The sequence below is a fragment of the Gnatocerus cornutus genome, unplaced genomic scaffold (assembly GCF_029298725.1).
Source record: "Gnatocerus cornutus isolate USDA-ARS CGAHR unplaced genomic scaffold, icGnaCorn1.1 Chromosome12, whole genome shotgun sequence".
Taxonomy (NCBI): domain Eukaryota; kingdom Metazoa; phylum Arthropoda; class Insecta; order Coleoptera; family Tenebrionidae; genus Gnatocerus; species Gnatocerus cornutus.
The window spans coordinates 877610-893066 of NW_028275360.1; the positions used below are offsets into that span (position 1 = coordinate 877610).

At 35.4% G+C, this 15457-nt stretch overlaps 1 protein-coding gene across 1 annotated transcript; it reads right to left on the bottom strand.

Moving 5' to 3' along the window:
• Positions 1-850: 850 nt before the first annotated feature.
• Positions 851-1686, bottom strand: LOC148166841 (uncharacterized). The gene is made up of 5 exons (XM_088048381.1): positions 1598-1686; positions 1284-1518; positions 1133-1240; positions 1054-1067; positions 851-1010 (listed from the first exon to the last, which is right to left on the bottom strand). The coding sequence occupies exons 1-5, from the start codon at positions 1684-1686 to the stop codon at positions 851-853; spliced, it is 606 nt and encodes a 201-aa protein (XP_087904507.1).
• Positions 1687-15457: the final 13771 nt, after the last annotated feature.

The following is a 15457-nucleotide window of genomic DNA, read 5'->3' on the forward strand; positions in this document are numbered from 1 at the left end:
TTACGAATAAAATATGTAAAAGACTAATAATAAAACTATGTTGTATTAACAGATAATGTGGAATATCAGACGGTTGGAAACCATAGTAATTTCCTGTGTCATGATTCGACTTTTAGTACTCAGGTTGAAAACACCCCAGCTCGGTAATGTACTTCAAAAATGTCTGAAAAGAAGAAATGAATCAACATTCTCACAAACCGTTTAGCAAAAAAAAAAAATTCAAGGATCAGAAGGATGACGAATTAATTGCGAAAAAAAAAATTTTGACCTAGTAGAAAAAATTAAATTGAAGCAACTAGAAAAATTAAACCAACAGCTTGATCATGATGTGAAGATTTTTGAAATAGAATTAACAATTAAGAGAAAACAGTTGGAACATAATAATGTAAAATAAGTTGATACAATTTTAATAGATATATTATCATAATGTATTTTTTTTATTTAAAAATGTGTCATTCACCTAAAAACTGTATTGATTAACCCTATTCTTTTTGCATTACCACCTGCATTATCAGCGACATTTATTTCTTGTTCAACATGTTGTGCAAAACAGCTGTGGCAATTGATAAAGTAGTTCCAAGTTTTGTTCGCAAACCTAAGCTCAAGCAAGCAAAGCGTCTTTTCCAAACACCAAAACAGCGTTCGATACAATTTCGCGTTTGGATATGAGTTGTGTTGTAATTGTGTTCCTCTGGTGTAGTTAGGTTTAACACAGGAGTCAGCAAAAATTCTGTGCCTGCATAGGCGCTATCACCTAATAAGAAACCAGGTAAGAATTCTCTGTTTTTTGACTTCTGGCACTTAAAAGTGATGCATTCCACATTGTACTGTCATGTGTAGATCCTGGCCATCAGGCATCGACATCCCGTATTAGCCAATTTGCATCACACACCGCCTGAACATTAACAGAAATGTAGGTTTTTCTGTTGCGAAATAATTGTGCGTTATTTCCTCCCACAGAGATTATGGGCACATGAGTTCCATCAATGCAGTCAATGACATTAGGAAACCTTCTTATTAAATAAAAACCAGTTTTTACTCATGTCTGCTCACTCATGTTGGGCATCCTTACAAACTGAGGTCGTAACGCAGCTATCTTATCAGAAATGTTTTACTGTTCTGCTTACAGTACTCTTATGTACACCATAATCATCCCCCACCAATATTTGAAATGAACCTGGAAATATCTTACTGCTAATTTTTCAATTTTTATTTGACTCATACCTGTAGCATCGTAATACTATTAAAAACTGAACTGCAGCTGATAATGACCGGTTCCTTACTCTAATGGATGCTATATCATTTTCTATCAAATTCATGATTACCTGAACGGTATTTTTGCTTAAACGATATCTATTCCTAAATTCTTTCTCATTATATTTTTCAAAGGGATCGATCCTTGTCCTAAATAATCTTGGTCTTTCTACATATGCCACTATGTCCATTACTTCTTCATCTGAAGATGAGCTGGTGTCGGTGTACCATCGGTGCCCTTTAAAAACTGGTACGAATTGACAACTGATTAGTGTCAAAAATTGAAAATTTGTATCGTGTTAACCTGGGTTTTGTGAGAATTATTAAATTAGGTTATAACTGCCATGACGTTAGATGACAACTTGTCAAATTGTTTTTCTGAATAAATAATTGTAAAACACAGAGTAATTCGAAAAATAACAAATTAAGCATTTATGAGTATTTAAAGGAACTGAACTAATATTTGGTCATAGCGCCGTTGCTGTCTATTACACTCTGGAGACGGCGGGGCATAGAAGAAACTAGGTGCGCTGTAAATTGGGGAGTAATGCTTTCCCAAGACTGAACAATACTCTGACGAAGTTCGTCTGCATTTCTTGGACGAAAATCGTTGGTATAAATGACCTTTCTCATACGTGCCCAAACATTTTCGATAACGTTCAGATCAGGGCTTTTGGCCGCCCAAGGTAAAACATTTACGCCTTGTTCTTCTAAATATTCATTTACTATCCGAGCTTTGTGGACCGGACAGTTGTCCTACAATAACACATTGAAAAAATATATTTTAAAATAGTAAATCAACACCAACGTGCTGGAATATAAAATTTTCAACATTATCAAATACTGGTAGCACCGATGGGAGCATTACATCTCGCAAAATGTTTCGGTAAACAGCCGCATTAAGTCGTTCTTCTATTATTAGGCAGACTCCAGGACTCATGCCACTAATCCAACCCCATACGTTAACGGAAAATCGACCTGATTTACTGTAGTCGTGCACATATCTCTCATTATATCTCATCCCATCAGGTCTATAAACCCTGATGTGTCCATTATTACACGATTGAAAAGTTTTTTCATCAGAAAATATTACTCTGTCCCACATGTCTTGCGGTTCATTAACATATTGTTGAGCAAACAGTATTTTTTGTGCTTTATTTTCTTCCGTTAAAAATATTTTGTTTGCCGCACATCGATTCCGTAGTTCAGTTTTACGCACTCGTTTACGGGCGGTTTTCAAAGATGCCGGAAAAAGAGTTGCTTGTCTAGCAGATATGACGCTTTCAAAAGAATTTTCTCTTAGATAATTCGTTAGCTGCAGATCGTCCTGGGGAGTGGTAACTCGCGGTCTTGCGGAACCTGCTTTTCTGACGATGCTCCCGTACTCATTAATTTTTTTTTTTGCAAGCAAAACAGTACTCTTACTCACACCTAATTCATTGCTAATTTGACGAATTGAAACCCCATCTCTTAATCGCACTGCGATTGTCTCTTTTTGAATGTTATTTAGTCTCGGCATGCTGACATTTACTGGATCTGACAAATCAACCGACGCTGACAAATAAATTGACAATAATTGTAAAGCAACATTTACAGCAAACAAATTTTTGCTGTACCAGTTTTTAAAGGGCACCGATGGTACATTATTAATACTACAAATAAATAAAATATATTGTGTTCTAATAAAAAAATGTAATTTGCTATTACCCAAGTTTTACTGTTGCCGTAGGCATTAAGTATAATATATGTGTAGCACTAATGTTATTGTTCACAATTACCATATAAGATACTTCTATATAATAAAATGACACCAAATATTTACAACAACAACAAAATTGTCACTTGTCATAACATAACCACAATAATCCAACGTTTCCTACGCAAAATTCGAATTCAGCTGCAATGCGCTGGCGTTAAATATATTTTTATCTCGACCCTGTAGACGAGATAACTTGTAGAACCGCTATGAGATACATAAAAACTATTGAAGCTTTCACAAACGATTTTCGTGCTTTATGGAACATACATAACTTTATCATGATAACCATTAATCATTAAATGTGCTTCAAGAAACCGGCCATAAGTATGCTAAATTCTTTTTAAGTTTGGAAAAGTCGTTGTTTCGTGTTTTAGTAATAAAAATCTGGCTAATTTTTATAAAAGACCATACAAGACGTTCGCACAGATTTCTAAGATATGAACATCAAAGTTACCCCTAAAATTCACGCAATTTGTTTTTTTACATTGTTGAATTCCGCAAGAGTACTGTTCGCGCCTCAGGCTCACGCTTGGTTGCGGCTGCGCCCCCATCGATCGCCCTTACGGCCACCCCCTCTTTCTTTTGCTTTGATTAGATAAGTTGGTTGTTAAGTTAGATGGTAAGAAAGTATCATGTAAGAGAGACATCAGAAAATAAACGAAAAAACCAAATGATATAAATCATACGAAACCCAAAGAACGTAGCACGCCACTTCAACCCAATAACGCGGTTGAAGTGCAAACATGATCCTTCGAGCCGGATTTGTGATATTCCGGGTTAAAATCTAGAAAGCGACGCTGAGGTGAGCCCCAGGTCCGTAAACCAGAAGCATCGACAAGCAACAATGTTCCATCCAACTAAGAAAACGACGCACGAAAGCATCATCGTCAAGAAGCGACACTGAGGTCAACCCCCAGGTCCACCAAATCGAAGCGGCATCAAAGGCCCCATCCTGTTCCATCACACCAGAGGTTCCAGGTCAGTGGTCTGCCCATTAATTTTACCTACCTATTTCCATTTATTTCAACGCTCCTTCAATCATACTAATCAATTACTAGAAACATTTCGTAACTTTGATACTTGCCCATTAATCTTTTCAAAATGGCTAAACTGGAGCATTTTCTTGCCCAACGGGAGGTAGTTCATTCAAAACTCGAACGTATTAAAGCTTATGTTGCGACATTTGATGCACAATCAGGCAAAATAAATCATATTACAACGCGGCTAGAAATTCTGACTGACGCAAGGAAAGATTTCGAACAGCTGCAATACGAAATCGAACAACTTGACAAAACTTCAAAAACAGAAGATCATCTTAAAACACGAACTGAATTCGAAAACAATTATTGGGATTTAGTATCAGACCTAAAAGACATAATTGACACTAGACAAACACGCAGCATTCAGCCTTCTGCATCTTCAAGCACGCAAAATAATTCAAACACAAATTCAAATCCAACATTAAACTTGCCGGTTCTAAATTTAAAAACGTTCACAGGCGATTATAAGGAGTGGACAAATTTCGAAAATTCATTTAAAGCCGTAATTGATCAAAATAAACATTTGACGAAACTCCAGGCCCTTCAATATTTAAAATCTTGTTTACGCTATGAAGCATTGCGGTCCATCGATTCCTTGAGTTTTGAAGAGGAAAATTATGTTAAGGCTTGGGAAATTTTGGAAGTTCGTTTCAAAAAAACGAAATTAATTGTACAAGATCATGTTTTTGCGATAATAAACGCCAGTACAGTTACTAAAGCATCTCATTCCGTCTTGCGAGAACTTGTAGATAATTTAACGTCCAATATTGCCTCACTGGAAAACTTAAAAATACCCGTTCAAAGCTGGGATGCGATAATTGTACCAGTTGTTGTGGAAAAACTAGAATACGCAACCAGGAAAGAGTGGCAAATGTCGCTGGACAAATCAATACCCAAATTAAAAACGCTCATCCAATTCTTGGAAAAACGTGCCCAAGTACTTCAATCATTGGAGTTAACTCAAAAACAAGCGGAATACAAACCAACTCTAAATACATAGTAATAAATTTGTAAATATTCAAAAACAGAATTTTATCTCAAAATATTGCGTTCTGACGCATTCATCAACAAACGAAAAGACTTTTCTTTGCTTTTTTTGCAAGGCCACGACACATTTAATAGCGCAATCTGAAGACTTTCTCAAATTAACTCAACCAGAGAGATTAGAATAAGTCAAAGCACAGAGAGCCGTATTCTTGAACCGTTCGAGTTGAGACGTATACGAGTCGTATACGACTTTCCACCGATGACTCGACGCGTACGTTCTCGCGACCGATCGCATCGTATAAGCGTAAGTCGATATGGCAACATTGTAATCTCACCAGATTTAGGGAGGAACTTAGGATCAAATAAATATCACTAAAATATTGACAGATTTAAATTTAAAATGTCGAAAGTAAGTGAAGAACAAAAAGAGGTACTTACCGAATTTCTTACTAACAATATGCAAATGATTACCGGTAAAACAACCCCCACTTTTACCAACCGCGACATCTCAAAAAAATGGGTAGAGGTGTCCGAAATTTTAAATAACATTGGAGGACCCACCAAACATTGGAAACAGTGGAGAAAAGTATTACTTAAGTTTTATTTACTTGTTTTCAAATAGTATGTTGTTAGACCTGGCAAGACATGTATGCACGCGTCAAAGCGAAGGCGCGGCAAAATGTTGCCGATCGTCTGAAAACGGGTGGCGGGCCTTCAATGCAATTGAAAATGGGCAAACTGGACACGCAAATTTTCCAGACCTTCATTAAACCTGTCGCAATTCGTGGTGATGTTGCGGTTCAAGAAAGCCCTTGCACTTTTAATGGTATACATCGCTTTTCCTTATTTCATATCATCAACCCAACCTATTGTATTTTTCCTTAGAAACCAGTGCACCACTCCCATCAACTTCTAGAACCCCACAAGTTTCCCCAAAACCACAAAATCCTCCAATGCAACATCGGCCCATTCCGGCTAGGCGTAAACGAAACGCGGAAAACAACTCCAGATTAGAGTATTCACATTATTTAAAAGATAAACTGCAGATAAAACGAGAATATTATAACAAAAAAATTAACATATTAGAGAGACAAGTAGAGTTAATGGAAACCCAAGTTAAAATAAGTGCAGAACTATTAAGTATAAAAAAGAAAAAATATGATATGTAATTAATTTTTTAGTTATTAATTAATTGAAGTGTTTAATGGATAAAAGGGCTATGTACATCCAGAAAATTTCCAACGGAGTCGAGTAAAATTCAGTTTTTCTCATGAACAAATCCTAAAATGATAGTTCAATACGTCTTTTTAAAGAACAAACTTAACGGTTTTCATAAATGTAAACAGTGTTTTCGCACCGATTTCATTTTTTTAAATGTCACAGCCCTTTAGCACTTCAATTACGTTCAATAAACAATATAAAATTTCAGGTTTAATTACGTTTTTTATTAGTTACCGAAGAAAATTATAATGGGTTCAAAGAAAAATTAATTTTTAACTTATAAACAAAGCTCTTGTCCTTTAGTATACAAATTTACAATTAAATACATTTATAATAAAAAAAACAAAGAAATTGAAGTTCAAAACTATCCATTGAAACTTTCAATTCTTCGAACAATTGAGGGCATCTTCCAGTTTTTCACGAACACATGAAAAAAATAACAATCAAAACTCATAATGTAATGTATTTTTGTACTCACACTGTCGGAAAAGAAAAGTCTATTGCTGATAACACAACTCATGTCCAAATAAATTCTTTTCCGTTCTGGCGCCAAAAAATCACACCCAGATCGACTCTTCGGAAGTGTGAATTCTTTCCATGAACATTTACGGTAACTTCATTGATTTCTGAATCGGCTTGCAATTAAGGCATTGCGAACTTGCCTTCCTTCTGTTAGTAATGGATCGACATGACGGGCTACTGGTGCTGCGACAACATTTTGAAGCTCTAGATTAAAAATTCCTGCAAAGAAAAAAGAAACAGTTAAAACAATTTTTTTTACTGCTGTAAATATAGATACCATCGCAATCGTTGTTTCCGTCATCTTCATTTAAATCTGGTATGTTATGTTGAATACATAAGTTGTGTAAAACAACACATGCATTCACAATATGACCAGCTCGTTGAGGAGAATAGTGTAAAACTCGATGTTTCAATAGACATCTGAACCTATTTTTTAGAACTCCATTACACCGTTCAATAATGCTCCTTACACGTTTCTGAGCAGTGTTATAGTTATGTTCTGGAGTATTCGGAGCTGGTTCTTCATCCAGGGGTGTCAAACACCAAGGTCGCAGAGCATAACCAGAATCTCCTAAGAAAACAAAATAAGAAAAATAATTCAAAAAAAATAATACGTACCTAGTAGATAATAAGTACCACGTCTATCTTCATAAATTCTTCTCATTACTGGCAGCACATTTGAATTATTCCAAATAAAAGAGTCATGTGAACTTCCTGGATGCGAAGCATTTACATTTAAAATTCGGAGAGATGAATCGCAAATCAGTTGGACGTTTAAAGAATGGTATCCTTTACGATTGATGTAGATATGGGCTGGTCGTTCAGGATCGTCAGTTGGAGGAGCAACAATTGCCACGTGGGTACAGTCAATACAACCAACAACACCAGGAAAGTTGTATTTTTGAAAAAACTGAAGTTGAACTGCATCCAATTCTGCATAACTTCTTGGGAACTTTACATATTCTCCAAAAATTGCAGGGCTGTTTAAGGCATCACTCACTTCGGAAATACAACGGCTCACTGAGGCTTGAGACATGGACATAAACACATTTGAACCGACGTCCATTTGGTAACTCCCTGATGCAAAAAAACGAAGCGCAGCCAAGACCTACAAGAATCAAAACTCAAATGTGCGCTTGTGTTCTGTTTTGTATGATTAACGAGTTTTGCATTTATACTTACACGAACAGGAATTTCTAAATCAGTTGCTCTACTCGGGGGCCTTAAGTAGGGTGACACTATCTCCACAACAAAATTAAACAAGTCTTTGGAAATACGGAAGAAAGTTCTAAACTGGTCGTTGTTTAAAGATGATAAGGCATCGACACGCGATCGGGGCTGCCGTGGAGCTTCCACCACAGTTGCTGCTGCTGCTTCTTCTTCTTCCTCTTCATCCAACAAGTCCAACATTAGCAATTCTTCCATTTTCAAACAAATATTGCTTGAAACGCAGTTCTGATAGTTAGAACGTTGTAAAAACAACGGATGTACAATACACAACAGTTTTACAAAATGTTCAACACCTAAACACTTGTGTGCACACTTGCAAAGATGCTCAAGCTCTTTTAAGGTTAGATCAACCACAAAAGAGCGCGAAAAGTTACAAAAAACCGCCAAACGAAAAAGAAATCCCTCTCGCGGATTCAACTCGATCGGTATTTTAGACCGCACGTGTTAAATCGTACGAGTCGTGTCGAACGGGTGAGATTACGATGTTGCCAGATCGACTTTCGCGTATACGACTCGCTGTATGGATTCATCGTTCGCATCGAGTCATCGGTGAAAAGTCGTATACGACTCGTATACGTCTCAACTCGAACGGTTCAAGAATACGGCTCTTAATCTATGCACAAACTGCCTACGAAATAATCATTTTGTACAACACTGCATATCGATATCCAGATGCCGAATGTGTCGAAAAAATCATCAATCTGTCTTACACTTTCATTCAAACGCAAATAATGCCAATAATGGTGGCGAACAATCAACCATTAACAGTCATACGTTCAATGTTATCGGAGACGCTGTTTTGTTCTCTACGGCAATCATACTTATTAAAAATTTCAAAAACTACTATGTGTCATGTCGTGCGTTATTAGATCAGGGCTCGATGTCTAGTTACATCAGCACCGAGTTATGTAAAAAATTAAATCTAAAGGTTAGTAATACAAACGTCTCTAACAAGTGCCTAAACGGATCCGTAAACGCAGCGACCAAGGAAACTATCGTGCATATTAAATCAAGAATAAATGGATTTTCTAAACAAGTAAATTGCCTAGTGGTAGACAAAATTACCGAAAATGTCCCTTTGAAATCAATCGACGCCAAAGCTCTGGAAATTCCCAGCAATCAACAATTAGCCGACCCCGCGTTTTACAGCTCCGCCAAAATAGACCAATTGTTGGGTGCAGGCCTGTTCTGGGAATTGTTATGCCTGGGTCAAATAAAAATGCCGACCGGGTTCATCTTTCAAAAAACTAAGCTCGGGTTTATTGCTGGTGGACAATTCCAACAGGGTTCATTTATGGGTCCAACATCCTGTAATCTGGCAATACAATTAGAAGAACAAGTCGAACGTTTCTGGCGGATGGAAAACATTGCAGATGACCAAACCATGAAATCTTTAAGCGTGGAAGAAAACGATAAAACCAAAAGACGTTATATAAATCATACGAAACCCAAAGAACGTAGTACGCCATTTCAACCCAATAACGCGGATGAAGTGCAAACAAGTACTAATGGATTGGGAGTATCAGTGAACAAGATTACTGCGACTCTCACTTTAAATCCAAATTATTTTGATCTCCATTGGTTTTTACAATAACTCTCATATTGAAAAAAATGTTGTAAATAAAGTCTTTTGTTTGAATATAGACTTTTGTTTCTTGATTATTTCAGTTTTAATTAAATTATTGCGAAAACAGAACTTTAACTCTTCGGTCATTTACACGTACAAATAATAATTTTCTTATAAAACAGAAACGAATCGACAAATCAATTTAAAATTTGATATTTTCCGATTCAGAAAATCAAAACGAATCGATACCAATCAAAATTAAGGTTTAGAAGAAAATCACGAGTAATGAGAAAAAATTGAAATTAAGGGTATAGATAGTGAACTATTTGAGCCATGCCTCTGTAAAATTTCAAATCGATTGGGAGCTTATTAACGGAGTAAAAAAAACGTAAAGTTGCGTAATTTGAACCGCTTCACTACAGTGTAAATGGAGAGAGTTAGTTGTCCTCGCAATCAACTCGCGATAGATCTTTTCGTTACATTAAACTTTTTTTGAAAAATAAGCCGCACATTCCTTGAAGTATTCCGCATCGATCAATACCAAGCTCATCATCATTTGGGGATTTCTGAGCAAAATATTTGAACGTAAAGATAAAAATCATGTGAAAATTAACATTCGAGTGAATAAGTGCTTAACAAACACGGCAACGCTGGACTTTCAAGTCTGAAGGGAGTCGCGGATTACATTAATTTTAAGATTGTTTGATTAGTTTACAGGGCGAAAAAAATAATATCTACAGCGCCCAATGTATAAGCATAGGGAAATCTCCTCCACTCTCTCGTCTATCCCCTCCTTACTTCTAAACAATCTTAAGTTATCTAAAAGTTCCTTCCGATGAACCGTGTTATGGTTTAATAGAAAAAGCATTTATCTTGGTTTATTTGGGATTTACTTCTAATTATACTTTATATTTTCTGTTTTCTTCAAAATGTACAGTGATGAAGTATTCTTAAATGACATTTTAGAGTTTAGTAGGGGATAGGAGTAAACCCTATTAGGGAAGGAAACCGAGTTTTTAGGGCGGGACATGTCATTTTGTCTCAAGTAAAAAATATAGAACATCGGCAAATATTTTCACAGGTTCTTCAGATGTCGGCTTTACTTTCAAGTCCGCATAAAGTAAATTTACAACTACAAGGTAAGCCAAAAAACTGCTATGAAATTTCAAATATTTCATTCTAACATTTGGTTGCAGATTTTCTGACTTAGACCAGTTATTATGTACTGACGTTAAACAAGCCTAGGGCTAAGAAAAAAAATCAATTCAAGAAAAGTATGAAGCAGAACCAAGTGCAGCCTTTGCACATTGCAAAAAGAAACCAAAATTTGTCAGTTGTTGAACCAACAAATTTTTAAGTTTTTCTTAAATTGTAAAGCCTTTAATTCCTTGTGCTTAAATCTGTTCCTTGAAATTTCAAGAATTAATATTGCCGATAATGTTTATGGAAATACAACGAAGGGAACAAAATCTCAATCTCTTGAGAAATAGGCTGGAGATACCAAATAATAGCGAACCTTTTAATTTGCCGGATAAAAAGTTTATTGAGTTATTTTGATTGAATAAAAATGCGACTCGTCGTTTAATCTACGAATTACAACCACACCTGCAAAATCCCATTAGGAGGCATGGCGTGTCGGTTGAAATCCCAGTTTTAACGGCATTGCGCTTTTATGCAACTGGCTGCTATCAGCGGAGCATCGGAAAGGATTGGAATTTGGGGTTGAGCCAAACTAATGTTGACAGATTTTGCAGGAATACTTAAATTTATGTTTTTATTTTTGCAGCATGTTTGACACTAATCAAAATGAAAAAACTAAGTTAGTAAATATTAAGGAAAAATTATTTAAAATCTTTAATTATTATGTATTTTAGCGAACAGGAGCGTGAACGCCAAAACATAGAAGAAAGAAAAAAGAATGAAGAAAGAAGAACAGAAGAACAGAGAATAAGGAAAGAAGAAGAGAGAAGAAGAGAAGAGGAAGAAGAAAGAAGAAGAGAAGAAGAGAGAATAAGAAAAGAATAAGAAGAGAGAAGAAAAGAAGAGGAAGAGGCAACAGGTGAAGAAGAAAGAAGGGAAATTGTAAGTAATTGCTTTTATTACACAACATTTGCTTGTATAATACATATTTGTACTAGTTTGTTTTTTATACATGTGCTTGCGAGTAAAATAATTCTTAATTGTTTTTTTTTTACCTGCAGGATGAAAGGCCGGACAACACGGCCTTTACAATGCTGCGACGATACGAGGTACTGTATAGATACATATAATTCAAAAGTGTAGATATATAGAGTACCTAATTGCATAAAAATTTGGGTAACTAATTATTATGGTAAGTGTAGTTTTGATTTATTTAGATATATTTTCTATTTTCCAGGAGAATATTGTGGCAGGACAGAGGGCGGCGGCTTCTTCGGGGCGGTCGCGGCCGCGGACGAGACCGTGGCGGTCGTGGCGGTGGTAGCGGTCATGCAGCTGAGGACAGCCGCCAAGACGGGGATGATGGCAACAGAGCCAGTCGTAGCCAAGTCACCATCTATGATGGCGGCACATTATACATTTATAATAATTAATATGTACATAATTAGTAATAGTATTTTTTTTAGTTTTTCGTTCTACAAGATTTTTTTTTGTTTGTTTTTAATTTTTTTTTGTAGTATTTTAAATAAAATATATATTCATAAATGCTTGGCCTCATTGAATGCTCCTTCCATCAGGGATGGTTAGAAGATAGAGATAATGTGAAAACAATTAACTACAATTTTGTTTGAGAAAAGTATAACGTATCTATTTTTTCTATTTTGAATAAATTTTTAAACAAAATAAATTATATTTTTTTATGGAAAAAATACGAAGAAAATGATGTTCTACACAAAATAAATTTTACATTTCGTTGTCAAAGCCACAAATATTTGTGAAATTTTTCATTTTTATTTTACTTCGAATTTAATTTTTGCTGGGATTTTATCAGCGGGCTAAAACTCCGTTTTGTTGAATTGGTTATTAAACCCCAAATTAGGATTTGATATCAATTAAAAAAAACTTAAACGGTCTGAAAGTAATATTTTTTGTCTGTGACCTTGGAAAAATTAGCATTTTTATAAAAACACTAGATTTATACAGTTTGGGGAATTGATACCCGATGAATGGGAACAATTTTAATAAGAAGTGGGAGAGGAGTAGAGTCAGTGGGTGGTATTACTCCCCTCAACGCATCTTAGCGACAAAGTTCTCGAAATTTGTAACTCAAATACATACATTGAGAAAAACAATGCCTATCATTACTCATAAAAAAATAAAATTGTTGCATTTTGCATTCGAACGACCAAATCCCTCTAATAGCGAAGAATTACTAAAGGAGCAATCATGTTAACACCTCGTCTTGCCAAAAATCATAAAACAATGCCACGACGCATGCATTCGCACTGATGGGGGTAAATTATTTTTATCTTCCTCGCTCCAATAGCAATTATTGTTTTCTTTGTGGCGCTCATCTATTTGTCCATTAATCGGTCTTGGACTGACCAAAAATTCATGTTTCTTGATGTGTGTGAGAATGAAAGAATGCAAGAATCTCTTTCCCGCTCGGTGTCCCCCACTTTCTATTAAATTTAATTCCATGCATCGGGTGACAATTCCCCAAACTGTATAAAAAAGGAAACGAAATTAATAAAAAGTAAATTTATTAAAATCACTTTTACAGTAAAATTGATACTCCAAGTCATTCAATGCTTTCTTATGAAAGGTCCGTGTCGATATGAACAAAAATTTGTTTTAGTCAGCAGAAAAAGTAAAGCGTGCTTTACTGAATATTGCGCAATTTATTGCTTGCTGTGTTTTTTACTTTTTGAGTCCTTCCTTTGACTTTTTTGTGTTTACATTTGAATGTCATCTATTTGTAATTAATTCAGTTTTGTGGGTAAAATTGAACTATTTTTATAGTTACAAAAATGATCTCAGGACAACGATTGAGACCATGTTCCTGGATGTGACAATAAGGATCTTCCAAGGTATGTACAATTTATTTGTTGTATCGTCATATTATACAGGTGCATATTAGCAATATAATTTATTTATTCATATGAATATTCTTGGGCGGCCACAAAATGGCTGAATCTGAACCAATAACAATAATAAACATGTTTGTAACTATTTCATTGTGTTAAAATTGTATGTATTGTAGACTCGTTATTCCCACAAATGTGGACATTCGTAAAATTTGGCTGGATCACATAAAAAACCCAAAATTGCAAAATCGGGACGAGAATCTGCTGAGCAAATATCGAGTTTGTGCTCGACACTTTCATGGATTTTGTTTGGATAATGACAAATTGAAGCGGTACTCATTACCAAGCCTTTAGCTCCCCGGTAAATTTAATATATGGATACTTGTAAGGATTTTAATGCATTCTATTTGTACGACAGCAAAACAGATTCTATGCAGGGATTTGTCGATTTTGGAAATGGAAACAGAAGACCAGCATTTGCCGATCATACATTGGGATTCATGATTAAAGGTAATATTTGTAAAAAAATAATTCAAAATTATTTTGAACATATTACAGTTCAACATTTAAAAATTTTCTATACCAGTAACTTACTATAATAATGCGACAAACGTTTACATACTAAAAAAATATTATTGTGCGTTGTGGTACACATATCAAGGTTGTTATTAATTTTAAAAATTAGATTATTTTTTTATACAGGGTGTATCTGAAATGCTTGGCCAAACTTTAACAGCATCTTTTACAAGTCATACAGAGTAAATTAAACCTATAATGTCAAGTTCAAAAAGGTCTCGTTCTTGAGTTATTAACATTTAAAAGTAGTAGCAGTTTATACACGGAGTGTACTTTTTAACAATGACTTCAATAGTAGGTTCAGTTTGTTACCTAGGAGCGTTTTTAGTTATAAAAATTATCAACATCTCAAGTAAAAAATTTAAATTTTTTGACGCATCATTATTTTGTAATTGTGTGCAAAAGAATTACAAAATGAATCAATACACAAATCACAAAATTGCTGATGTTCACTATGTTTACGGAAAAGCCTATGGGAACACTCGTGAAGCTCAACGCAGGAGTTGTACCCGCCGAAGGTACTTTTTCTGCGATTCACCGCAGACTTTAAGAAACAGGATCTTTTGCTCATGCTGCTGCTGATAGAGGTGTGCAGAGAACTGTTCGAACACCTAATTTGGAAGTCAAAGTTCTAGAAGTGATCAAAGAACGTCCTGAAGCGAGACACCGCATAGTTAATTTTCACAACAATCATCGTTGTTGTTTATTATTGAATCTCGACATCAGCAACAATTTTCGTGCAACGTGTGGAGAGGTATACCGACAATTTCTAGAAAATGACTTGCCGGTACTTCTTCAGGATGTACCTTTGGAGACACGCAGACAGTTGTGGTTAATGCATGATGGAGCCCCTGCGCATTTTAGCATTAATGTCCGCAATTTTTTAAATGTTAACTGTCCCCACTGCTGGATTGGCCGTGGAGACATGTTAAAGAAACTGTTTATTGTACCCCAATACCAACCCGTCAGATCCTTCAGCAACGCATCACACAGGCTTTCCAGTCAATTCGAAATACTCTTGAATTATTAGAACGTGTTCGTGAATCAATAATAAGACGATGCAATGGATGTATTGTTGCTGAAGGAAGGCATTTTGAGCATTTATTATAGGAGTAAGATTAATTTGATGTTACATTGACAGTTGTGAATGACAAATAAAACATTTACTAAAATGGGATCATACGTTACTGATTTTGGTTTGCCATTTATTTAAAAGTACACTCCGTGAAAATTTTTCTACCATTTTAAGATTTTAATAACTCGAGAATGAAACATTTTTGAACTTAACATTTTT